This window comes from Lissotriton helveticus, chromosome 4_1, assembly GCF_964261635.1.
Source record: "Lissotriton helveticus chromosome 4_1, aLisHel1.1, whole genome shotgun sequence".
Classification (NCBI taxonomy): domain Eukaryota; kingdom Metazoa; phylum Chordata; class Amphibia; order Caudata; family Salamandridae; genus Lissotriton; species Lissotriton helveticus.
In genome coordinates, this window is record NC_136063.1 from 1,495,741,887 (window position 1) to 1,495,769,840 (window position 27,954).

The 27,954-nt window shown below is 46.6% G+C and overlaps 1 protein-coding gene across 1 annotated transcript in view; it reads right to left on the reverse strand.

Moving 5' to 3' along the window:
* LOC144827569 (uncharacterized) overlaps nucleotides 1-27,954 on the reverse strand; it is a 209,194-nt gene that overhangs the window by 43,373 nt on the left and 137,867 nt on the right. Inside the window, exons 17-19 of the mRNA XM_078685827.1 lie at nucleotides 23,186-23,230; nucleotides 1,099-1,152; nucleotides 963-1,016 (exon numbers count right to left, since the gene is read on the reverse strand). Coding sequence (XP_078541953.1) covers nucleotides 963-1,016; nucleotides 1,099-1,152; nucleotides 23,186-23,230 — 153 coding nt within the window. The remainder of the gene's footprint in view (nucleotides 1-962; nucleotides 1,017-1,098; nucleotides 1,153-23,185; nucleotides 23,231-27,954) is intronic.

The window sequence follows — 27,954 nt, forward strand, 5'->3', positions numbered from 1 at the left end:
CACTTTATAACGGCACATAAAAACTATGGCCCTTATGTAGAGTATGGTGGAGCGAGATAGCCGCAAAAGATGAAGGAAGTTCCATTGGGCCTCTTTAGAGATCCTTGGACACCAAAGACTTCTTAGGACAGCCGACGAAGATACAATACTTTTTGGCAGATAGCCCACATCCTCAAAACTCTAAATAAGGCCCCTTATGTCTTACTGCCACCAACCAATGGCTGGTGGTAATTATGAGGAAAACGTACAAAAATGCGTGTGGGGCAATATTGCACATTATTCCTCCCAACAATATGATGAAGTTTGCAGCACATTCCCCTTCAAAAGGAACAATTATTCCAATCCTTTCTGAATACTGGTCCCAGACTTATTCGGGAACTCATTGCACCCCTTTACCTAACTTGTGATTGTGGAAAATGTAGCTCTCTTGTGATTTATTAAGCAGTTGTATGTTCCATCTGTAAAAGGAATACACCCGCAGATCCTGATGCTAAGAAACTGCATGTGTCATCTGAACTCTCAGCTGACACCTTTTGCAAACCAACAAGAAATGTCACTGCTTACGAGGCTCGCCAAATCAAATACTCTGTGCCCTAAACTTGCATATTGGGTGAACATATTTATGTATGGGCCAGTTGTTTGTGGATGCAGAAGTAACCACAGCATTTCATTATCTACCACCAAAAATATGTGACAATGGAATGAAATGAACAGAATTAGATTATTGTTACCATTATTATTATTAATAACACTAGTAATATAATTAAGTTTCATAATATTTAGCTGCTGATGTCATATTGGGTACAACATGGCAATATACCCTTCAAGGCAGTGAGCTAACATTAGCTGGTTAACCCCAAGTCTCAAAGACCTTCTGTGCCGCGGCTCTATACACCCACATCAAATTTAAAGGAAAGCCACAGTTCATGTTGCAGTCCAGGCTCTGGGGAGTGTTCAATCACCTTTTCTCCGAATATTCCAATATTTCCTTCCCTTCCAGTCACTCCTACGGGACCCTAGAATAAAAAATACACAGGTAAGGACACACGTTGACTTTCTCTGATCTAGAAATGCTCTTCCTTGTGCTTCAGAACTTACGTTCTTTCCAGGTATCCCATCATACCCTGGGATTCCGGCAGATCCAACATTACCCTGAAAAGAAGGAATACAAGAGTCATCAGAACATTAGGTTAACACCAAAGAGTTTTTTAAAGGTGCAGACTTTCTGGGGGACGTCCCCAGCCATGTATTCTAAAGTGTCCCACAACGGCTATAACAATACGTCTATCAGGTAAAAGATTAACCAGTCTATCTTGGTCACTGATGTATGACAACGTGCTCAAACCGTCCTTACTAAATTTATGGGAATAATCTGTACTGAGTCAATGAACATCCACGTGTACAATGCCACATCCCGGTCTGTTTTCTCTCCAACGTTTGTGTCAGAGTCAGCAGCATACTGAGGGACATTGATGGAGCGAGATAGAAAACAAAATTTTGTTTAAACTCGCAAAGTCACATTTCCATAACATGAATAAAATTATTAATGATTTGTGATATGTCGTGCTAATACAACCTAGATTAAACTTTACACGTGGGGGGACTAACATGTGTGCTCATAAACGTGCATAAATGTTGCATCTTTTTGTTCGTGCAAAATAATAAAATAATTTATTGTTTTCGTTTTTGTCATTACTAACTGCTGCATATTTAAAATAAGCATGTGCTTGTTTTGCTTTTCCTTGTCTGTGTGATGTCATTTCTACTATTCTAGGTGCATATGGGTCTCATTGAAAAACGGAGACTGGTAAATATAAACGCTGCTTTATTTGTTTGCAATGGCTAGGTAACATTTTGATTAATCGGGTGGGTTAATTGATTAGTAAACCATGGGGTGGATACAGAATATACTTTATTTCTTACATTAATACTTTTCTTGTGTTTGTTTTATACTAGAAATCATAAGTTGCCTGCTTTTGAGGCCTAGCTATTTGAGCCGCAAAATAAAAGCTGACCTATAATTCTGCAGAAAGTCACGAGACGCCCATTCTGAATTAAAACGTTTATTGAAGCTGCATTCACAAAGCAAAAACTGATGAGCTGACATCATTCTGTCGGACATGGCCAAGGTCGAAAGTGAACTTTTTGTCAGTCCTTAACTTGGCATCCGCGGAAGTTGCACTGTAAGACTATGGAAGCTGCGAGGATGACTTAAAACAAAGTTGCAATCGCAGGAAGCCTCTGGCTTCACGTGGAAGAGACAATGGTCTTTGTAAGACATGATTTTGTGGAACTTTTTAAGAATCGGGTGACATGTCACTTGTCACTCTCAGCCAATGGGACGTCGAGTATTTCTGAAAACTTTCCTTTGCTAGTTTAGTTAGCGTAGAAAGGTATAAAAAGTCATGCCCTTAGGGTTGGGCTGGTTGCTGCTTTCTGACTTTCCGATGAGGGTGATGTGCTGCTGGACTTTGCGTGGAGCACGTAAGAATCCTCAAAGATCTTTACTTTAATTTCTGTCTATTTAGCTCAGTTAGGGAAATAGGTTTTAGAAATGCTAAACTTTATATAATTTCTTAAATTGATTCAATTGCTTAAATTGTATTTTTCCCATATTTCTTACTATCATGCTTGCTTTATTGCAAATAAATTTCATTTATAAAACTTACAACTTATATACCATAATCTAGAAAATAAAATCTTACTTTTGACAAACAAGCTGGTCTTGGTTATTTAGAAGTATAGGTTACCTTTAGCTAGATCACGTCGCCTATGGTGGTCGTTTAAATGGTTGAGTTTTATTCTAATGACAATATTCTTTCTGCAAATGTATAAATATGTTTATAGTTTGTAAATAATGTGTATATAGATTTATTCTGACCACCTGATTCAGTAGGCCCAAAATATATCAGGTTCATAAATGGGTCCATATTTAGTATAGAATTTTGTTTATAGGTTATGAAATTGGGTAGCGTAGTTTATGATATATTTTCTATAGCCCGCTTCTATCTCGCTCCATCAACATCTCACAGCATTTTACTTTAGCCCCCTTAAAAATTCCTAATACCTTTCAAAAATGTAGTGAGTTTTATGAATAGGCCTGCAAAAAAAGGGTCATTTTGTCCTTAGCTCATGAAAGGAACCTGTAGAGGTTCACAAATGCGCCAAATACGGGAGCAGTTGAAGAAATCAATATTTTACTGCATGTCAGTGAACTACTTCATTCAAAGATCGAATGTCAAAATGTGAAAGCAGAACTCCCTGGAATCAAAATCGCCTTCCCCGCTTTTCCAAATTGTTTGATCTTAAGCAAATATTTAATTTGACAGACTTTCCTTTTTCATTGTCATCACATGGGAACGCACTTTTAAATACTTCCGTTCAGGATGTGCGCTGTACAAACACCATTTATATTTGATGTAATAGACTGTAGTGTTGCTCCATTTATAATAAGAATCCAGGCTACTTTAGGGTTTTCTTGACTTCTGACTTGCCTTCTAGATCACTAATGGCATTGTCCTAGGGGGAAGGGGAGTTGGGGGGGTCGGCGGTAGTGAGCCGCAAACGTTTGTTAAAACTATCACTTTTAATAAATATCTGTCTACACAGGATATAATCTGATGTACTAAGGTGAAATACATGTTTTTGAATTTTGAAGAGTTCGTATCCGTTTTTTAAAATTGTTAGTTGCATGATAGTCATGTCACACTTTTTCATGGCTTGACTCATGCACGCACTCTTAGAGACCCAAGGTTCTGCCAGAGGCGTAGCTAGAGCTTGTGGCGCCCGGGGCTATCCTTCAGATTGCCCCCCCCCCGGGGGGTGCTGGGGAAAAAGGACACCGAGCACTTGAAAGACGTCCGAGAGACACATAATATTGCCACTCATAGTTACCTCGATCATGCAAGTTACATGCACATACATGACCCGGTCTAGGGCTAGACAGCCCCAATCCCCAAAATAGTGTCGCCTGGGGCGGACCGCCCCCACCTAGCTATGCCGCTGAAGGAAAAGCAGAAGGAAACCCAAAACCTACATCAGTTCTTCCTACCCTTTTTGTGACATCTCACTCATAACATCACAGCTTGTGCAGGACCCTTGTCCCCTGTCCCCTATCTGCCCCGTCCATGACCTCAGCAATGTCTGCAGACCGGTTCACCACAAAGGGTTTGAGCACGATTCCCCTGTCAGCACCTTCAGTATACTACAGGTGAGTCCAATGCATCTGATCACAAGACTAACTTGAGTTCTGCAGTTGGGCAGTACCAGGCTGGATGAGCGGGGAGAGGGTTATGAGGGGCAGTAAGTTAAAAACAAAGCTGGAAGGACAAAATATGTTTATTCTGTCCCAAGTTTCTATTGTCTTTACCTTCAGGTAAAAGCAGATAAAACAAAGGCACACTGTGTGTTTAAAGATAAATCCAAGTTAAAGTAATTGGTAGGAAATGCATTTGTTTGCATTATGATATTTTATTGATTAATTCAGTCATTACAGATGAGTGTAACCAGACAGTAAAAGGAATAGATTCCTGGTGGTGGTGGGTAAGGAGTGGTGGTTAACGGCTTCTGTATCCAAAGCAGTCTTGTTGAATGATCACCTAATTCTGTTTCCTAGGAAATAGTCTATGGCTAATGAAAGGCACGGGACAAACACTGCCCTTAATGTCAATTTGAACCAGGACTGTTCAAACTCTGTTATTTGACATCATGCAAGGACTAATCACATTCAGGGGCATCATATAGGTCCTGGAAGGTCTTCTGACATTCCGCAGTCCTAATCAGCTTCTAAGGCTGCTTCTTAATCAGTTGCAGGCTTTTGGGATGCTCAACCATGCCTTCCTCAAGCTCAGCAATACGGCATTCATTACTGTCTACTCTTCAAATCTGTATAGGCAGTTTTGCAGAAAGTTTACCCGGGAGGTGAGGCGCTTACCGTGCAGATGGGCATTTGAGGTAAACAGGAAGTGAATATATACCAGTAAGTTTTTGTTAACCAAGGGCTGATATTAACAAAGTGGCATGACACAACTGTGGAGTACTGTGACGCACTGCCAATAATTGCAGATTTTAATAGGAACATGGTCTTGTGCATTGCTGTGGAGAGATTGGTAAAAAGGGGAAGGGGTTAACCAAAAGAAATTGATAACTTGCTATGGGTTTAAGTAAGGAAACATGATTCATCTAAGCTGAGCACATAGTTTTCCAACGCCCTTTTTGTTAGATCACCTATAAGCGATAAGATGTGGTTAAAGCGAAAGACAGGCTCCGTTAAAGACAATGCTTCAAGTCATGTATTTCTGACCCGTCTGGAAGATAGGGATGTGTTTCTCTCATATCTTTGCAAGGACGTGGTTGACGAAAGTGTATATTACTGTCATCTACGATAATCAACACAATTATTGGTGTTTCATCTGACCTTACAATTAAAATAAATAAAAAGTGTTTAAAAATCTTCAGCTAACTTGGCATGAGGTCCGAATGGAGTCAGACACCAGCTGTGAGTGACTGCAAAACTGCATCTAGAGCAGCCAGCTGAAGATACTAGGTGCTGCTAGTTTAAAAGGCAAGATTTTTTTTTTAACTGTCTAAATGAGACATCTGTATTTATTTTTTTAAATATGAAGCTTGTCAGTTCGTGGTGGTAGCAGCGAGTCTCACTTCCTGTGAGGAAGGTAACAAACCAGAGAATTTATTAACAGCAGTCCTGCAAAGCGTCACGCAACAGGTGTGACGCTCAGGCATTTCAGTGCGGTGATCCGCATCACCGCACTGAAATGCATTGTCACGCATTTTGCCACCTGCTGCCAGGCGAGCCACCAGCGGCTCCTGTGACTGTGCCCGGGCTCTCTCTGCTGCTCCGAGAGAGAGGTGCGCCTGCTTCCGTCGTGTTCCTAAATACTGCTGAAGCTCTCAGCTCTGAGAGTGCTACAAATGTATCGACTGCACTCTGCCAGGAGCTGCATGTTGCCCTGGAAACAGAATGCGGCAAATTATGGTGCCGTGCGGCTGCGGCGCCAGCACGGATCATGACACAGCAGGGGGGCCGGGCTGCCTTCCCTCTCAGTCCGATACTGCAGCCAATCCCCGACCGTGTCACCAGGGGGCCGGGATTAAATCCGGATGTGCGGCGGTAGAGTGCTGTCACGTCCTGCCCGGAACAGGAAGTAAGAAAAGCAGCGGGGAAATCAATCTTAGAGTGCAGGCTGCAGTGCCTGCTCACAGCCTCTCTCATGCCATGATAGCAGGCCGCTCTGGCGACGTCACTGGGCCATGCTCGGACCCAGAGGATCAACTCAGGTGAATTAAGGAGCGAGACCTTCTGTCACAGACTACGGGCACCCTGGCAAGCGCCAGTTATGTTTCTTTCCGCGCCACTGAATGTGCTGACAGTTTGGCGCCTCAAAGTGTCACAGTGCCATGCTGCAAGACTCGTCTCGGCTGCTCTCCGGTCTGTGAGTATTATTCATGGCTGACATGTTCTTGATATATGTATTGATAGTAATAATAGCGTTCATTTAATTTATCAGCCTGCTAATAGACGTTACCTGCTCACCTCGGACTCTGTGCCGAGACGGGCCGGGCCGGGCTCTGCTGACTTACTGTTGTGATTAGCAGCTGAGTTGGCCTCGCAGCCCCACAGGTGCTGTCTGTAATGTGCCCGTAGTTCCCTGCATCAGTAAAATAAATACATCCAGGATGGCCCCTTCCCTGTTGCTGAGTGTTTTTCCAGCAAATCACGTGCTACCCCCAGTGTCACTCCACTGACCTTTCGGCAGCACGGCTTCTTTGGGCATTCTGAATGCGGGAGAATCACTGTGAATGCGCAATGGCACTACCTGTGTGAAGTTTTTTCAATATTATCCAGCGCCAGAATGGGTCCACTTTTGCCTCTGAAGTCGATCGGCTGGTCACACACTGTCAACAATTAATAATACTATTATGGCAACAATGATCCAACATAATAGATACCAAGGACGACGGACTAGGCCCTACAGGCGCAGGATGATTTTAATTTCTTGCCGGTCCATGCCCCCAGGAATTGTTGCAGCCGCCCTGCAGCACAGTTAAACTAGAACAACACTATTTGACCTGGACAAGTGCTGCTGTGGGTTCGGGGTCTCTCCGGTCAGTGAGTCCGAGAGCAGGTGCTGTCAGTGTCTTTTAAAGGCACAAGGAACTGCTCTCAAAGCTGTTCTCACTGCCCGTTGTGTCATTCAGACTTTAATCTCATCTACACTACAACACCTCAGTCTGCAGCCAGTCAGTGTGACAGAGACACTTCAGCAACAACACATCGGCAGAAGACTTTTTTCCCCAGCTAGGTGCAGCAGTAGGTAGAATTGTTGTGGCTCAGTACTTCTGTAAGCAAGTCAAAAATTAAGGCTGCTGTAATTAAATATATCTGTTCAAAGGTCGGAAATGTTTCAACTGGCAGTTTGCTCTGCATGTTTTATCGCAGAAGATTCATATCCCTGCAGCAGAGAACGTCACTCTACAATGCAAATCGCAAAACTGTTTATGAGGATCTCTCTGAGCTACTGAGGCTATGTTATTGCCCTTCCATTTCTAGTACTGTACAGCAGTTTCAAGCTCTAAGAGTTCCTTGTTGCTCAAATGGGTGTTTTTGATCGGGAGAAAGTGTCACTCATAGTCATTGAAATGTCACTCATAATTACACTGACATTTTAAAAATGTCACACATAGCAATCTGAAACCTTGGCAGCTATGTAACAGCATCCAAGTACTTCAATGATCAATGAGTGCCACACAAAAGCGTGGCTTGCAAAAACAATTTCAGGTTTAAGAACCTTGATAGGAATGCATTTACTTTGTCTTACATTTCTTTAATCAGTTTGCAAACCAATTCACTTGATAAATGCAATTACCTCACTCCTGGCGAGCGGAATTCAGCACGGCCCAGCCTCCTCGTGACCCACTGACTCCAGGGGCAAACCATGCCGCCCAGGCATGATTCATTTCATGTTCAACAGCACAGTTTCACAATTGTGTGCCCTGGGCTGCGGAGGCCGGTGTGATCCTTGGGGTTGCATCCAGTCGCAGGAACACATTTTTTAACCCCTTCGACGCTCATGACGAGCTGAGCTCGTCATGAGTTACGCCTCTCGTACGCTCATGACGAGCTCAGCTCGTCATGAACCGCGGGTTGTAGAAAAACGCAGCGCACAGCGGGAAAACCGCTAGCGCGCATGCGGTTAAAAGGATTCCTGTGTGGTGTGAGGCACGCTCATTGCGGAAGCCTTCCACACAACTTCCATTCTCTCTCAGGCACTGTTGACGTCGCATCGGGCAGCAGCAGGGAGGCACGTGACATGCGGTGCTGCTGCGCAGGCTCGCACTACAAACGGCGGCCGTGGGGCACTGGCCCGTTATGGTGGCCTCTATAATGTATTTGGGTACACTGACGGACAGTGAGTGTCCCTAAATAAATTATAAAGGCCACCGCAATGGGCCAGTGCCGGGCAGGCCGCCGCCCTAAATTAGTGCCGCCTGGGGCCCCCCCGCACCCCCTAGCTACGCGGCTGGGTTCTGCTCTGTCTCAGCACGACTTTCTCTATTTGTGACTTGGGCTCAGTACATGGGGCTACCAGTCACTTGATAAAATGCAGTGGTGGCTCCGCCTCACTGCTATGCAGCAGTGAAATAAAGGATAAATAAAATGATAATAACTCAAGGATGTTATAATTTTATTTTGTCCTGCTGCAACAGCTTTGCAGGGCAGGCGGGGCTGCTCTGATGTCAAAAGCAGGGGGAGTGGTGAGCACACTTTGTAAGTGCGCCTGAATGTTTGGCTGGCCGTCTCAGGCTGACTAAACATTAATGCTCCCTTTGCATGTCTCCACCCAGGCTGCATTACAGCCTGGGTGGAGAACATGCCTAGGCTCCCATTCCCTGGCTGAGCACAGAACCAATACGCTCAGGGGAGCCTGGGTGGGCTTCCTGTTCTTAAGGTGCAGAGGGACTAGGAGGAGAGACCGAGTAGAGAAGCGGCAGTAAGGTCCGATTTTATTTCTTATTTTAGATCCCCTTAACCCTGCCCTCGTCCCGCCAACCCCGATCCGTGCCAGGCAAGAACTAGAAACATAAAGCCCTGACAAAATGCACTGATTTGGCAACTTTACCTTCACGGCTTCTTGTTGCAGAGACGAAGAGTGCATGAACTGAAATTACATTTTAGAAAAGTGATGCGGGTGTGGTCTTGCAGCGCATGGAGTGAGATGTGCGTCCGGGTAGCTCTGAGTCTTCGCTGCCTTTTAAAGCAAATAACATGGCACTGGGGCATTGGTGGGCCCCCCTCGAAGATGCCACAGACATCGGAAGGGCTGGTGAGAGGATTTACTGTGCTCTCTATGACGGCAAGCCCGGGGGCTGTTGCTGTGCACCTAACACCAGGGGGCTACACCCACAGCCGCCATCTTCAGCCGCCCTACACCCTTAGAGCTGCGGAACGAGTGGGCAAACTTCCTTGGTGGATCAGCAGAAACCCCGAGTGATCTGCGCACTGGCACATATAACGTCAGCGGGGACTTCGAGGGCAGAGGAGCGAGGACTGGAGATCGTCCTCCGACAGTGAAAAGGTATGGCACCTCGCAGAGGGAACGACTTAGGACTGCCATTTTGGGAGGTCCGCAGAGCCGGAGAGTCTGCGCGCCCCATCGCAGCCGAGAGATCTTCACAGCAAGAGTTCTAGAGGCAAGCTGATGAAAGGTGTGATGGAGTACTGAGTTGCGCCTGATCCCTACCCCCTTGGCAGAAACTAAGCTACAAAGCTATAAGCATGCATTAGAAGAGAGCGAGGCCGCCTAATCCTAGCGCAGAGGAAGACAATCACAATATGGCTTCAGAGGGGGAACAGCACTGGCGGCCCCCCAGTTGGACCTGGGGAGCTCGGATTGTGCAGGTGATCATCACCAGCCCGAAAAGAGTCGAAGAGCTGCCCAGAGGGACTATGAAATAGTACCCTCATGGCGACAGCGCTCCCCACCCCCAGGCACATGGCATGCATGCAAATAATACACACAACACACATTTGTTGTTGGGAAAAACTGCTGCAGGTTTATTACATACAACGTTATGTAATATGGTGGGTTCTCACCATGATTCCTACCACCGACCACGCCGGGTAAGTGTAGGGTGGGAGGCGGCGTGTCCCGCGAGGCAGCGACCGCACGTGTCCGGTGCGACGACAAAGAGGTCATCGGCGTGGCGAGGAGGGGATATATACCCCTCGCCCCGCCTAGCGCACCGGACATGACACAGCACTGCCCGCGCCCAGGAGGGGACTCCCTGAGAGTCCCTGCTCCTATGGGAGGAAAGGGGGGTGTGGAATGCCCGAGGGCACTAGACGGCCGCCCTCTTGAGTGGCCTCCTGCTGTGGCCTCTGGCAGCTGCATAGTACCCTCATGGCGACAGCGCTCCCCACCCCCAGGCACATGGCATGCATGCAAATAATACACACGACACAAATTTGTTGTTGGGAAAAACTGCTGCAGGTTTATTACATACAACGTTATGTAATATGGTGGGTTATCTTACGGGCGATCCAAGGGCAGGCAGCATTCTCACCACCTGCCCTCCTGATGAGCCAAGCTGCACTGGGGCGAACCCCATCTGTGCTGCCCCTTCTGGTGATCATCCTCCGAGATCACGTGACTCTTATTACTCACGCCCCTTTCAGGGCGGAGCGTAGCAAGGCAAGCCCCCGGTTGTTCAGGCCCACAACCGCCCGAAGGACCAACGGGGTGCCGACACGGTTTCCTGGAACCTCCCATGAGTCTCCTGGGCTCTGGCACCCCTATGTGCCGTGCAGAGGTACCCTTCTGTACCCATTTGCTTCCAGATTGCCCTGTACCTCCGCCACAGTTCTGGCGGCGGCCACCGTCGCCGACAGGGCCCCCCACCAAACAGCTCCGTTCTCCCCTGCAACTTCTCATACACAGGCCCCCTGCCCAGATTGGGCAGGAGACCCAATCTAAATCACTGGAGGCCTTTCTGAAGTGAACTTGTGCCAAGAACCGATTCTCCCATGGGAAAGTTCCATCGCTTTACCTGACTCGGCCCCAAGCCACTCGGGTGGGGCGGGTTAGGCACTATGGTTCATATGGCCCCCTGAATCTGCTGGTCGCACCAGACTGCATCGTGTGTCTTGCACACCTGTGCCCCACCTCTCGAGGGGCAGCAGCCCACTAGTTAGCTGACCGCTCCCACACCCGCCTGCCCACCTAGGCTGTTAGGGTGAAAAGGAATATACTTTCGCATTTGCACAGTCATACTGCTTCTTGAATCCTGCGCACCTGTTATCCCTGCCACTTCTCATATAGGGGCCCCCTGCCGCATTGGCAGGAGATGCCACTATATCCCAGTGACCCTTGACGTTGGACCATCAGAGTCTCATGACTAAGGCCTTTCTGACAAGTGAACTTGTGCCAAGAACTAACTCCCCCGTGGGAAAGTTCCATCGCTTTCCCTGACTCCGCCCCATGCCACTAGAGTGGGGCGTAATCAGGCACCATAGTTCACATGGTCCCCTAGATTTGCAGGTCGCAACGGGCTGCACCGTGTGTTATGCACACCTGTGCCCCAAATCTAAAGGGGCAGCAGCCCACTTGTTAGCTGACAGCTCCCACACCCGCCCGCCCACAAGGCTGCTAGGGTGGAAAGGGATATACCTTGACATATGCAGTCATTCTGCTCTCTAAATCATGCCTCACCTGGTTGTCCCTAACTGTAAGTATGTGCCAAGGAGCATGGGATCGCCAACTCAGATCCCACAGTGGTGAATCCTGCTCTCTAAATCCTGCCGCACATGGTTGTCCATAACTGTAAGTATGTGACAAAGAGCAAGGGATCGCCAATTCAGCTCCCTCTGTGGTGAGTCCCCCTGGGCCTACCGACTCAGAGAATGTCTGGATTATACCGTGCCCCCTGCCGGTCATATGGTGCCTACTTTTAAGGACTAACTAAGTCCTGCATACAGCCTCCCTAGCATATACACGAATAGGGAGTCGGGGGACTTCACCTGTCCATACTGTGCAGCCCCAGGGGCGGAATTTAACCTGCCCTGCTGGTGTAAATTCTTGTAGCACGCTGGACGCGCCACGTGCTCTATTACATAGACTTTCGTGCTTGACACCTTGTAATCCCCCTTTCTTGGGACAGCAGCACAGGATGGCCTTGGACAGTCCGCTCGGTGTGCCACGATAAACCCCAATGGTCCTGAGGACCTAAAAAGCACCCCATTCCCACCTGGGCGTACCTCAAACCTGAGGATGACTTCACACAGGCTGCCCTCCAGCACTTGCCACCCTCCCTTGTTCCTTATAGGAATTTTTCCTGCTCAGCTCCCTCTGGGGAAGCCCCATAGGCATACCTGTTCGGAGGATATGTTGGATTTGATACAGGGTGCACTGTCAGAATAGGGTGCCTAACCTTAGATGTGGGGGATGCCACCCATCGCCTAGGTCATGGGAACCTTAAACAGCACATCCAATTCCCCCGGGCGTACCTCTAACTGGGACTGGCTCCACCCCGCTGAAACGCTCCTCTGGGCTGCGCAACAGCGGCCCAGGATGGCTTTAAACAGTCAGTTTGGCGTAATACCACAACCGTGTTGGCCATGAGAACCTTACGAAGCACCCAATTTCCACCAGGGAGTACTCCTCGATGGGACCGGCTCCCCACAGCTGTAAGACCAGGGCGACACATATATTCAACATGTTTGCTGGTTTCTGCCACTTCGTACCCCGCAGGTTGCAGCTCAGTGTTTATGTGAAGCCCGCGTTCCCCCGGGGCGTCGTGTCGCTGATAACCGGTTTATGTTACTCACTCACTGATGTATCGCTAACTACCCTTCTTTGGATAGAAGGAAAGCTGGTTGCTTCTTAAGGACGGTGGCGTAATACTCCAGCCCAGGTTTACCCAAAATTATGAGACAGGCCCAGAAGTAGTCCGGCCCTTCAAGGTACCTCCACCACAGCATTGCCTATCGACATATTTTGGACACCGTCCGCAGGAAATGCCCTTTGCCATCACATGTTCTGGCCCCTAGATGGATAATCCGGGGGGCGGACACATCTGTGGGAACCAGGGGGGAACAACTGTGCAAAACCTGCCCTTTCCTGAATATTGGGATGCCAAAAGGTCTATATACCCTGTTGTCAATTTTGCACTAACGCAGTGCTTACCCAACTTCCTTCGCCACCGCACACTTGTTAGCCGACAACTACAACCATCCGCCTGCCGCCCCGGTTAAAGCGCGGGTGATATGTCCTCATGAAAGCGACCGAATACCTGCCCTTGGCTGACGAGGAATGCCCCCCAGTATACATGGTACCTCATTCTATATGGAGCCCACAGGAGTTCCCCATGAAGGCCCTCGTAGCCAATTGAACAATGCAGTCTCAGTATTTCGCAATGCCTCTCTTTGCATTGAGCTTTCCTGCGTAAGTGAAAATGTATACTTCCCCACCATGGGGCTGGTAACCAGTGGCAAAGGCAGACTGCTAATTGTGGCTTCTGACCTTACCTCAGGATATATACTACAAGACCACAGTACCCCTACAACATGCCAGTACCATTGGCTTACCCATGCTTGTTAGCTGCTTAAGATAACTGAAGCCACAATGCAGGCTTCGCTGTGTGGCGTATTGCACATGCATTCCTTCAGAACTAGTGGGACTGTCACCGTAACATGTAGAACATTGCAATAAGTGTCTCTCTTCGATGGGTAACAGGCTCAACGGCAATCGGGACCTTTACACTAATTAACTTTGCAACCGTCAGGCAGGTTACCTGCACTTAAGCCATGTGCCGGAAGCGGAAAGCTCGAGACGTATGAAATGTACCACCTGGGGATGCTTTGCAGCATTGGCAGTATTTGAAGCTTGGCCTGTGAGGGCGGTCACCACCGAAGGCACAAGCCTTACCACCTTTGAGCTATAGTTCTTTGGTGTGGGCCGAAATCTCCGATTCATACTTAGCCTCAAGGTCGCAATGACCATATGACTACCCTAGCTGTTCCTAGCCTCTGGGTCATCCTACCCTATGGAGCCCCACAGGGAGACCAGGGAACCTTAAATCACCCTCAATCCCGAAGCTTGAATCTTTGCATCGCCTAGGTGCTGGCGGCGATGTGTATTCCGTCCACCTAGCCCCAGACAGCGGTGAAGAGTTCTAGAAGGATCTGGCCAATATAAAAGACACCAACAGAGCTAAGGGAGCCCTGAGAAAGCCAAGTTACAAAATCCCGTAGGTTAGGCATTTTGTAACGTGGTTTTCTTGGCGTCCACGCCACCCGATGGCTGAGTCTTTAAACTCAAAATATTAGTGGACTGCCACAGACTTGGTGAAAACGTCGAAATGATCTGAAAAATTCAAACGGACAGAATATAAGCGGCTATACATCTATGTAAAAGAAAAAAAAAATTATTCGAGTAACCTATACAACAAAAGGCTACAGCTCTCTACTTTCCAGAGTGATTTGCCTAGGAACGAGATTACCTAGACTGTTATAGCTACACCCTTCAGTATTCACTTTGACAATATACGAAGTCCAAATAGAAGTGGTGATTCCCCACAGATTAATCTGGATATCTATACAGAGCATATAATTTTCTTGGGAAAGATTGGGTATTCTGCTAAGACGTCCTGAGGAAGGTGGTCCTATCCCACCGAAATGCGTCGACCTTGCGTACTAACCATACAACAACTTGTGATTCCTCCGATACAGAATCAAGAATGAATGTGGATTGTATGAAAGTGTGTGTATGACATTTTGGTAAATATGTATTCGTTTTTGTTTTCTCTGTTTGGTATCTGCATATTAATTGTCTAAATGCTGAAATATATGTGTTTTTTGTAAAATAATGTTTCAAATCGAATAAGAATAATACTAAGAAATAAGCAAAAAAATAAAATAATAAAAAACTCTAAATGATATAATATCCACCTTGTGTTGATAACTTTTATTAAAAGGAATAATGTTGTGATTTGTAGAAATTAGAAGGTCGTGAGGGAAGTTTGCGCTTTTATGTAACATTGTTTCCCCTCTTTCCCTGACCAATAAAGTAAAACAGAGGGGGTCCCATATTCATGTAGGTACATCCCCTGGGCGTTCTGAACTGGTCCCTGATATTCTAATCAGAGTCTATTTTTTCACGGCGAAAGAGGCAATACTATAGGCGGGCGGAACAAAACTGAACTGACACACAAAGGTTCTGCCATCCAACTCTTTCAAGACATTGCCCCAACTACACTCCAGCGGCGCAGGGACTTTAAACAAGTTACCGACAAGCTTTGTAAACTGGGCATCCAATACCAATGGGGCCACCCCTTTGCCCTAATCTTTACATGGGAGACCAAACGCCGTGTATTGCACTCCCTCCAAGAAGCCAAGCAATTGCTACATCTCCCCGTGTCCTTCAGAGTGGCAAGCCCCTCACCCTTACCGCCATTGGACAGAGAACCTGTGCGATCCGAGTGTGCCAGGGTCCTTAGACAGCGATGAGGGGCTAGAAATAGGGGACAATTCGCTGCCCAAGCTAAACAGGACATTATCCAGCACCTCCGATCCATGGAGGGCGAGAAGTCGCCCCCTCCCTCGCAGACTGCGTCAGAATAACATAACTGGCACGATGAAACAAATGCCTGTAAAATACTCCTGCAACAGTATTTTGGAAGACAATGAGAAGCTCTATGCAGAGAAGAACCGCCCCTCCACTCCAGTCTAGACCAGACAGCAGAGCTGGAAGACCCTGTTTGGCGAAGTACTTGCCTCCCGACGCTATTCCTAAGAGAGTGACCTCTCTGCCATGGCGCCTTGCCCATTCTTGGATTGGAATAGGAATTGTTGCCTTGTTGGCCCCTAATTGTTTTTGAAACTTCTATTTTTTATATGTCTTTTCTCTTTTTTATTTCTTACACCCTGTTGGAGGGAGGGATGGGTGTTCCATTTCGAGCGAGCAGGTCCCCCAGTTGCGATTACTGGAGCAAGGGATTTCCCCGGAATATCTCCTCTTGGGTGTTGGTGCGACATCCTCAACCATTAACTCTAACAGTCTGTCTATTGGGGCAGGACACAGTGTCAGGAGCATTCCCCTTTCAATCCAATGCCATAACACATGTGGGCATATTAAACATCCACAATGACCACTATCCCCTGCTACTATCCCTTAATATAAAAGGCCTCAACGCCCCTAACAAACGCCGTCACATTTGGCGCTATCTGCTATATCATGACCCTGACATTATTTTCTTACAGGAGACACACCTCCCGAAAGAGGACACCCACTGCATGGCTCACCACAAATGTCCACTCCAAACCTGGGCGTTTGTACCTATGAAGACAGTTGGAGTAGCAATACTTTGTAAGACAGGAATAACCCAAGGTAACACGCGAGTGGTAAAGAGCAGGGAGGGTAGATATATTACATTTGTGGTACAATTAGGGGCACAAACACTTATTCTTTTTTAAATGTATGCACCTAAACAGGCGCAAGATCTATTCATCAGGGATCTTTTAAGAGAACAGATGCCACAGAATGAAAGCCACCTTGTTTTAGGAGGAGATCTAAACTTAGTATGGATGCAGAACTCGACCGGAGTACCAACACCTTCCAAGGAACTGGAGCCATGTCTGCCCCTTGAAAAGAGAAATTGGGGACCTGGAACTTATAGAAGCCTTTCTCTACCACTCCCCGGACACTCTTGATTACTCATACTACTCGCAGGCACACCGTTCCTACTCCCGCATAGACTATCTGTTTCTCTCTCATTCTCTAATGCGAGACATACTCTCGCCAACTATGTCAGACATTTCAGTCTCAGATCATGCCCATGTAGAGCTGCTGCTGCAAAACCATATGCACTCTCCACGACGTACACCTCGCTGGCACCATCTCCCGCATAACGTTCGCGATCCAGTAGATGTAAGGGAGGCAATCACAGCATATTTCATATCTAACGATCTCCCGGAAACTCCATTCCCGGTTGTGTGGGACGCTTTTAAGGCCACCACTAGCGATAGCGCGCAACCGAAATGCCCGCCTTGTTGAGGGCAAGTTGACTAGCGACATAAAAACAATGGAAAAAAGGACCACGAGACACCCTCAGCCATTAATGAAAGATGCCGGGCCATGTTCCTGGGGTCAACTAAGGGCACATAGAATGAACAAAGCGGAGCGTGCCTTAATGGCACTACGGCAGAAGTACTATGATGATGGGGACAAGGTGGGGACAATCCTAGTGTGCCGGTTGAGGACGAGGGCAGCAAAGACACACGTAGCTAAAATTAAAGCTACGGACGACACATGGACCACAACTGAAAAAGCTAAACTAGCAGCTTTTCATGACTATTACTACCTATGCAGAGAAGAACCCCCACCCAACTCAGATTCAGGCAGTGCTGGCTAACTACGAATGGACTCCACTAGATAAACAACATGTGCAGATCCATGAGGAACCACTCACACAAGATGAACTTAAACGGGCAATGAAAGACCTGTCGCTAGGCAAAACACCGGGTCCGGACAGCTTTCCGGTCCACTTCTACTGCATCTTCCTATTAAAAATACAAGACCAACTGTTGCGCCTCTTTAACTCATTCACAGACACCACTGGTCCATCAACCCCTATTGCTATGGCAGAAATGGCATGCATCCCCAAACCAGGCAAAGACCACACACTATGTTCCTCTCACCCCCGATTGCACTTCTTAATACAGACTTGAAGATCTACACAAAAATCTTAGCTAATCGTCTAGAGCCACACATGCCAGGACTCTAATAACCAATCAATCAATCAATCATGCCATTTGTATAGCGCACTACTCACCCGGGAGGGTCTCAAGGCGCTTGGAGGGAGGGGTATGCTACTGCTCGAACAGCCAGGTCTTGAGTTGTTTCCTGAAGGCGAGATGGTCCTGGGTCAGCCGAAGGTGGATGGGGAGGGAGTTCCAAGTCTTGGCAGCCAGGTAAGAGAAGGATCTTCCTCCGGCGGTGGCTCTTCGGATGCGTGGTACGGCTGCGAGGGCGAGGCTGGTGGACCGTAGCTGGCGGGTGGGCGTGTAGAAGGTCAGGCGGTCGTTGAGGTACTTGGGGCCCAGGTCGTGGAGAGACTTGTGTGCGTGGGTGAGGAGCCGGAACGTGATCCTCTTGTCGACGGGGAGCCAGTGCAGGTTCCTCAGGTGGCTGGAGATGTGGCTGCGTCGGGGCACATCCAGGATGAGTCGGGCGGAGGCGTTCTGGATGCGCTTGAGTCTTTTCTGTAGCTTGGCTGTGGTTCCGGCGTAGAGGGCGTTTCCGTAGTCCAGTCGGCTGGTGAAGAGTGCCTGGGTGACAGTCTTCCTGGTCTCGGTCGGGATCCAGCGGAAGATCTTGCGAAGCATACAGATCACAACCAGATCAAGTGGGCTTTATCCGACACCTCCCGGGAGCTGATAATGTACGATGGATACTTTTGGACACTTGGTAGAAAAGGCACACAATTGGGAAATTCCCGCCTGTCTGCTGTCATTAGAGGCGGAAAAAGCCTTTGATCGAGTGGACTAGGAATTCTTGAAGGCTGTCTTACAGAGAATAGGGCCTGGGGCCTACGATGACCTCCAGAATAATGGCATCATACTCCTCCCATCAAGCCCAGGTTAGGGTAAATGGCAAGCTCACAAACCCAATACATATACATAGGGGCACCAGGCAAGGCTGCCCGCTACCCCCCTTGCTTTTTACTCTAGTATTAGAACCTCTCGCTATAGCAGTAAGACAGTCAAGCAACATTAGCGGCATCACCCTTGGAGGAGTGGAACACAAAACAGCTATATTCGCAGATGACTTATTACTTATGTTATCAAAACTGCATACCTCATTGCCAGCCCTTCTCATATTACTACAAACATTTGAGACAGCATCTGGCTTTAAAATCAACCACACCAAATCCTGGGAGCTAAACCTTACAATCCCCGCGGTGGAGATCCGACAACCTAATCCCTTGCCCCTTTCCAATGGGCTAAACACTCAATTAGATACCTCAGACTTGACTTAACTCCCATGGTATCTAAAGGGACATAGGCAAACTGGCAAGAATATAAAAAACAAATCATGGGGGACCTGAGAATGTGGAAGTCCTTACCAATATATCATGGTTGGGGCGAGTTAACGCAGTTAAGATGTTGGTGCTACCGAAAATATTATATCTATTCCAAACACTGCCCACGTCAATACCACAAGCCCCCATCTTACACCTACAACGTGACCTCACCACTTTCATATGGGGGGGAGATCACGCTTCTCAAACAAATTACTCATGCTACCTCGGTACAGGGGAGGGTTAGCATGCTCCAATACAGTGGAGTACTAGAGGGCATCACACTTGAGTTATATCTCTGAATGGGTGGTTCGGGAAAGCGAGAAAACTTGGTTCCTCATGGATAGAGCAGTGGCACGCATGCCCCTGTGGGACCTTGTGTGGCTCCCGCGAGGTGTCAGGCCGTGTAGCGCCTATATAGCTTCACTCACAAAAACAGTACTGGAAATCTGGGCCAAAATTACAATACCCAGGGACCTCACCTCCTTTCCATCCCCTAATACTCCTTTAGCGCGTAACCCCAACTTCCTGCCTGCGGTGCAGCCCCACTCTTTCCCAGCATGGGCAGAAGGTGAATGGCGGACAATACGAGATCTTTTTGAGGGAAACTCCTTCAAGATTTCGAGCAATGTATAAGGGAATTTCACCTCCCGGAGGAAGCGCGATTGCAATATTTTCACCTTAGACACTGGTTGCAGGCACCATCCAACATACAGGGGGCAACCCGGCCCTTTACCCCATTCGAGATACCAGTCCACTCGTATGACAATTCTCGAGGCCTGATCTCCCGTTCATATCAAGCACTGCAACTTTCAGACCAGATTAAACCCCACACATGCCAGTCGCACTGGCAATCAATCAGTACAGATGACATTAACCACAAGCAATGGGAACAACTTAGGCGGGACATGCTGAGAATATTTAAAAGCATACCATAGACTGCATATTAACTTATGAAACAGTGGTACTACACTCTCAAAGGCTCCATAAAATGTTCCCCAAAACCCCACCCACATTGCTGGCTATGCAAAAGCACGGTTGGGGACTTCCTCCACATCTGGTGGTTCTGTCTGTTGTCATCCACCTATTGGAAGGAGATCCTCAGTCATATTAAGAAGGTAATCGGCTACCTTATACCTGAGATTCCAACAATGACTATCCTGGGACTAAGACCTATGGCCCTCCTTGCCATGAGCCATGCGGACTGGCGTATATTATCCCATATGCATGGAGTAGCCAAAAAGACAATAGCGGTGTCCTGGAAGAAAACAGACATGCAGCCTGTTGCCTTGTGGTTCACCCATCTGTGGAATACCATGTCGATGGAACTTCTCACAACAGGGATAACCGTTTGCAAGAACAAGTTCACAAACACATGGCAGCCGCTAGTAGATTACTTTTCTAAGCTGGAATAGGCCTGCTTCCAGCCACCAAAACTCCGAGCCTTGCACCTCTTTGAGGATAAGCTTCTACCTTCATGCGCAGATGAACTTTGGGGGATAAACCAGATTGTACATATAGAAGGCTCACTCTTAAGCCCCCAACGCACTCACTAAAGGTATCTCCCTTTCTTCTCTCCCAACTTTAGCGTTCTCTTTATTTATAAAAAATGCTCTGTTATTTTATTTTCAATTACTCGGCTCAGAAACATGGTTAAAAGTTAAGTCGCAAATACAATATACCTACTGTTTATCAGATGTGGGGCATGTGATACTGATAAAGTAGATTGGATGTAGAGCCAATGTTAATGTTGGACACCAGTGCTATGAACGATTGAGCTCTCTTTTTTTATCCTCTTTTCTCTTTTTTTCTGTTCAACTGTCGTTAATATGGTGTAATCTTTAATAAAAAAAAATGTACATAATAAAAAGTGATGTAAGGGCAGGAAATTCAGGCTGTTGTGTTGTTCTGAGTTCCCAGGGAAAGCTTCAAGGCCTAGGAAGGATGGGCAGGGGCATAGCTTCAGCGGTGAGAGTTTGTGGTTTAATACCCCTCTAATGCATTTTTGGTTGGGTAGTTGGCTCTGGGGAGCCTGAATCAAGTCTGCTGTGTCTGTGTTTTTCTCGTCATTTTACATTCACTAAGAGGTTTTAACTTGTTTATTTTTTGGATCGAGAACCAAATTATATATCTAATAACCAATTTACAAAACAAAGTAGTACATATGACCTTATAAAAGTACTCCTTCAATTAGTGGAAATGGATACCGTTTTGGAATTCACAAACATTGGCAGTAGTAGTCTGGGAACGCTGCAAGTCTCAAGTTTCCAGTGATACTACTGGCAATCAAACACTCAAAAGGTGATGGGATGAACGCTTTCAAATAGTCTAAAGAGTGGCAATCGTTTGGGGTAGCATTCCAACCCATCGTTTTTCACTCACTGTGCAACTCTAGACAGAGGCCCACCTAATGCATATCAGTGCTGCCCCTTATTTTTGGGGAATCAGTCCATCCCAAAACTTGGTCATCTCCTTTTTTGTTGGGGAAATATGAGATTCACATCCACAAATTTCAGTGACTAAACTACTCTCTTGAATATTGCATTGCAGTGGGAACAACTACAATATATGCACTACAGGTAATAGTTTAAACGAATGTAGACAGTCAAGAAATTGGTCATTAAGTCCTGTACAAAGCATATTAAGTATCATCTCAAATAATTAGGTCAACTTTATTTGATCCTCTATAAAGCTTTCAGTCAACTGTCAACTGCCTGCCAGACTGTTGGTTTAAACTCTCTTTCTCTCTCTTTGTTTTTTTCTTTCCTCCTCTCCTCTCCCTCTTTCTTGTTTTTTTCTTTCTTTCTCTTTTCATGTTTATTTCTTTCTTTACCACTCTCTCTCTTTCTACATCTTTTTCTGTCCTCCTTTATCTCTCCCATTTCCTCTCTCACACTTTCTCTCTATTTCTGTTCTCTCCTTTCTTCCTCAATTTCTCTCCTTACTTAGAGTCCATCTTTTTTATAATTTTCTCTTCTCACTTTCTTTCTGTCTCACTTCTGGCTTCTATCACTCTCCCTACCTCCCGTTCTCTCACTCACTGATTCTGCCCCATTTACCTGTCCTTAACACCTTCCATGATCATGACGAGCTGAGCTCGTCATGAGACACGGTGCTCTGGTGCTCATGACGAGCTCAGCTCATCATGAGCCGTGGAACGCTCACACGCGGGGATAATTCCCCTGCTGTGCTGAGCGTTTCACGGGAACGGGTGCAGCTGTGTCGAGCTCAGCTCGTCATGAGCACCGGAGCGCCGTGCCTCATGACGAGCTGAGCTCGTCATGAGCATATGGGCGCTGTGCGTGCCCCCCCACCACCCCCCCAAGACAGCGGGGGAATTACCCCCCCACAGCGAAGGGGTTAAGCTCTCCCTCAGCCCCTCGCTCTTCTTCCTGCACATCCTACTTTCTCTCTTTTTCTTTGCTTCTATCTATTTCTCAACGTTCTTTTTCTTATCCCTTGATTTCTGATGCGTTGATCACAGCACATCTTTTTAATTGTCATGTACCAATTGTCAAGGCAGCTTTACATTCCGATTTGTTATGGCATAAGGCCTTCTATAGTTGTAATGTTAATTGCAGAACCTACTTTAATTAGCTCATAGGCACCTTTGTGCAGTGAGATTTCATCTTATAGCATAGTTTTATCAGTAATTCTTAGTTTTTACTATTCAGGCCTGATTACAAATTAGGTGGTTAAGTCGGTCCTGTGCTTGTACCCCTGTTTACACACGGGATTGAAATATGAGTGTGCTTTTATTTAACACATCCGGTAATTATCTGGTGCATTAAATAACCCAACCTACGTTAAAATTCGGCAGGTCAACCCTGCCGCAATTTAACCGGTGAAAACACATGGTATTTACTGTAGCATACGAATTTTGGTGCAGTAAACACCACAATCTGCATAACTCATAATAGGCGTTATTTATTGCACCTAATAACTACCATATTCTGCAGAATCGTTATTTATCATGGGCGATAAATAATACCTCAACTTGTAATCAGGCACCATCTTCAAGTGGGAATTTTCCTGTTCTGCTTACTCAGCACTGACAGATGACCACTTTGCACAGTTGACATCTCCTTACCTTGGCACCTTGTGGTCCATGTCCTCCTGGTATTCCTAGATAACCCTGAATGGTACACAAGGAAAGAACAGAAAGATTACACATTTTGGTGGAGCTGTACATCTCTGTGGCACACGCCTCATTGTGGTAGAGCATGGATATAAACAAGATCAATTTGCACCCTATAATGCCACACTTCCACCAGGCAATATAATCTGCTCCTGCACCTTTGTACTAAAGGAGCTATTATCCTTTTAAGAACTGAAAGAGAAATACACTTCTGAGCTCTGAAAGGTCACACAAAAATGTCCACCATTAATGCTTTTCTATTGTACTGAATTCTTAATATGTGTACGTTGTTTTGATGACTTATGTAAAAGAGAGTTCCTTGCAAATTTTTAATAACATCATAGTTGAGCTGGAGGTCACATGTCCATGCAATAGCAAGTCAAAATGCTGACTGAGGTGTGTGAGTGGTAAGAATTAGAGACAATCCCATTCTATATATGGCACTTCCACATCTCTAGTATGGTGCTTGGTGTTGGTACATAGATGCCCGTGTGTCCACTTTTGTGATCTTTAAAGATGAGGTAGGTCCAATGTAGACCTTCATCAGACACAGGGGAAACTGAGTTCTGTGAATTATACAGATAGTTGAAGTCACCCAGTAGTTCCATTACTATTGAGGAAAAAGGCCAAAAACCTATGGCCCAGATGTATGGTGATTTAATGTCAGCAAAGGTTGTGATTGGCTAAATCACAGAGGGTGGGCCTTCTAAGTGGCTTCAGAAATGGGTTTAGAAATGTTTTCCAAATCGCAAATTGGAAGGGGCTTGTTTATCGCATCCCTTCCAAATTGCAATTCATAATGCAATATATCAATGAGCTGAACTGCAATTTTTGGCGCAAACCATTGATAGTTGCCAACTTCAAAAAAGTCGTAAACCATTCGCAAAGGAGAAGGAGTTCCTTTCACATATGCAATTGATAATAGTTTTTGGGGGAGTGGGCAGTGGTCCGAGAACCACTGTCCACTCTTAAAGAAACCTTTTTTCATTAAGTACTTTTTTTTCCTTAACCGTCCACCTGCATTGACCATAATGGAAAATGGGCTGCATTTAAAAATATGTACCTTAATAAAATGCAATCACAGACAGAGTGGTCTGCTGACTTCAGTAAACTACCATTCCTGTGATGGCATCCAATCAGAGCAAGAGTCCATCTGCAACCTGTTGGACATGGCCCTTCTTTGGGGATTTCCCAAAAATGTTTGGTTTCTGTCCTCCTGATTTTTGTTGGCTCTCTGTTCGTGGCCATAGGACGCTAGGCACTTTCCCACGGTACTGCAGTGGGAAAGCGCACACACCCTTCCTACACATGCCAGGAAGGGGTGCTTATGTAATTGGTTTTGGTGTTGTACCTGTGAGTGCCCTGTAAAACTATACCACATTCCTAGGACTGAGACTGCACTGGCTAGGGGTGAAGCTTGGGGTAGGTGAGTGCCCAGTTAGGTACACCTGCGAGTTCGCTGCCCGGGTAGGGAAGAACCCTCATGTGGGGTTTCCCTACCTCGGGGGTCGGATCTTCCCATGGGACACCTCCTGGGTGTAGCTGATTCTCGTGTTGTGGACTTAGGGCCTGGGGCACTTTATCACTGTAAATGCAGTGTGAAGGTGCGCACACCCTTCCTACCCATGTTAGCAAGGGGTGCTTACCTGATGTTGTGAAACAGGTCACCAGCCTGCCATGCAGGCTGGTCTGCCCACTTGCACCAATGATGTGCTTACACATGTGTCCAGTCTGCCACTTCAGGCTGGGTGTTTCTAAACATGTGTCCAGCCTGCCATTGGGGGTCTGTGTGTGTGTAATTGCACTTCTCCTCAGGCTGGCCATTCTAAAATCACTCGCCATCCTGATAGGACCTTTCACTACCACTAAAGCACCCCGAGGGTATCTTTTAAGGGGTGAAGTGAGTGATAGGTAAAAGGCCAGGCAGGAATACAAGTGTGTTCTCTGCCTAGGTAATGAGGAATACCCATGTGTATTTTCACTACCTATGAGGTTTGCTCTTTCCATAGGGTAACATGGGAAAATTGTTGAAATTAGTTCAGGTGGCAATAACAGATTGCAGTGGAGCAGCCTCAATGTTTCCTATCATTGGACATTGACAAATACTTTCCAGTGGTGAAGGTGGTTTTGTCATTTAAAGTTCGAAATGCAATTTATAGAAAGTGTGCATTTCTCTGCTCTAAAAGTCTTTGGGCCCGATTCACAGAACTAACTTAAGACAAAATCCTAAACTTACTCATTTTGGTATTCACAGAAGACACTTACTCATTTCGGTATTCACAGAAGTTAGGAGTCCTAACTTTAGGACTCCTAAATGCCTTCTGTGAAAACCGAAAGTCTTAAAATTAGGATTTTTCTCAGTTCATGAGTTGTAAAGTTAGGACTCCTAACTTTAGGACTCCTAATTGCCTTTTGTGAATACCGAAAGCCTTAAAATTAAGATTTTTCTCCGTTTTGTAGTAGTAAAGTTAGGACTCCTAACTTTAGGACTCCTAAATGCCTTCTGTGAAAACCGAAAGTCTTAAAATTAGGATTTTTCTCCGTTTAGTAGTAGTAAAGTTAGGACTGCTAAACTGAGAAAAATCCTAACTTTAAGACTTTAGGAATTCACAGAAGGTATTTAGGAGTTCTAAAGTTAGGAGTCCTATCTTTACTACTACTAAACGGAGAAAAATCATAATTGTAAGACTTTCGGTATTCACAGAAGGCATTTAGGAGTCTGAAAGTTAGGAGTCCTAACTTTAGTACTACTAAACTGAGAAAAATCCTAATTTTAAGACTTTCGGTATTCACAGAAGGCATTTAGAGTCCTAAAGTTAGGACTCCTAACTTCTGTGAATACCGAAATGAGTAAGTGCCTTCTGTGAATACCAAAATGAGTAAGTGCCTTCTGTGAATACCAAAATGAGTAAGTGCCTTCCGTGAATACCAAAATGGTATAAATTTAGGATTTTGTCTTAAGTTAGTTCTGTGAATCGGCCCCTTGCTTGGCTCCAGTCCATACTGGAGGCTGTAGGAGCACATCTGGGCATTCCCCAGCAACAGGCATAAAACATTGGGCATGCAACTGGAGCGACAGACCTCTGTCATCTGAGGGCTTGGATAGATGAATTGAAGGAAGAGGTTGTGACACTTGGCCTTTGGAGCTGGAGCATGGCCCCACTAAAGAATAAGATCTGCATTTTGCGGCCTCATGGCAGACAGGACTGAAATTCATAGGAGACATCTGTGGTTCAGAGGAAGAACATTTGAACAAACCCCAACTTCAAAGGCACACTACAGTATAACTCAGTAGTTCTACTGTAGTGTGCCTTTGAAGTTGGGGTTGGTGCCATACTTCAGCAGGGCAGAGACACATATGTGGGGACGTGGATCTGGAGAACGTCAAGCTGCGTGGTGCACACTGCCAGAGGAATCTGTCATGCACAAGGAGGATTACTGACATTGAAAGGGACTGTGTGCCCTTCCTGAATAGTGCCTGGCCTGGGTTGACTACCCTCTGGTGTGTGGCACCCTGAAGTGTGCTCTCCAATGGCTTGTTGGTTTGCCCCCTGTTCCTTTGGAATTCTCAGGGACAAGAAAAATCTCCTATGAGGGACCCATACCATCTACTTGTGACACCTGGAGTGCTATGCCCTCTAAAATGCCCCCGTCATTTGCCAGATCCCAACTGATAGCGAGGCATGAATGTGGAAATAAGAATTGTTCCTGGAGACCTGATTGTATAGTGCGGAGCCTCAGATGTTTTGCTATCATCTAAGGCATGTGGCCCCTGCATCATGGGGACCTCGGCATGCATAAGCGGCTTGTTGGTGGTGAGTGGATTCACTGGTTGTGGGATCCAGCGGGCCCGCTCCGTCGATCGTACTGCATCTCTCTCTTGTGACAACCCGACTGCATGCTCATTGCATGCGATGTCTAATTCACTGGTTGCGACCTTCGGAGGTGGGGGCGTAACCATAGTAGTGCTTCATTCTACCTTGTGAGGCATTACTAAACTTGCACTTGTGTGTGTAACCAGAATTATCTGAGGCGACCCATATCAACGAGCACCCGACGGTGTGCCTCATTTCTATGGAGGTACAGAATTTGCATCTCTTCATTGTGCGTGTGACCAGAATGGTCTGGTGCAACCCGTATCAACGCATGCCAGACATTGTGCCCAGATTGCCTGGGTGCAACTCTTATTAACGTGTACCTGATCGGGTGACTCCTTCTTCCGAGAGGCTCCCCTGCTTCATTCTCGATTCATCAATTGTTCCCTTTTTGACCCTCAGCGCAGCGGACCAACTACCCTCACCATCCGCAGGCCCTGACAACGTCATGGTGCCAGGTAGTATTGCGTGGCTCGTGCCTGGGGATTGAGAGTGATTGACTGGGGTGGAGGAACGCTTCAGAGAGTGATCGGAAGCAGGTCAAGAGACAGCATGCTCCCCCCCACCCAGTGCTTCACAGAACTGGGCTGGTGCCAGAAGGCCCTCGTGGAACCCTTTTGAGTGACCGACTATTGCCTTCAGCCCACTTCTGCTCTGCATCCTGTGGGTGAACTTCCCATGTGGCTGCCAAAAAACCCCCTTTTATGACTGACTCCTAATGAGTCATGCTACCTACCCCCAACTGCTTCCCTGGGACCCTGACTAAGTGTTACTTTGGCCGAATGCGGCCTAGCATCCGGAGGGGGAGTGCTGGTTATCTTCCATTTGCGGGCATAAGACAGTCGG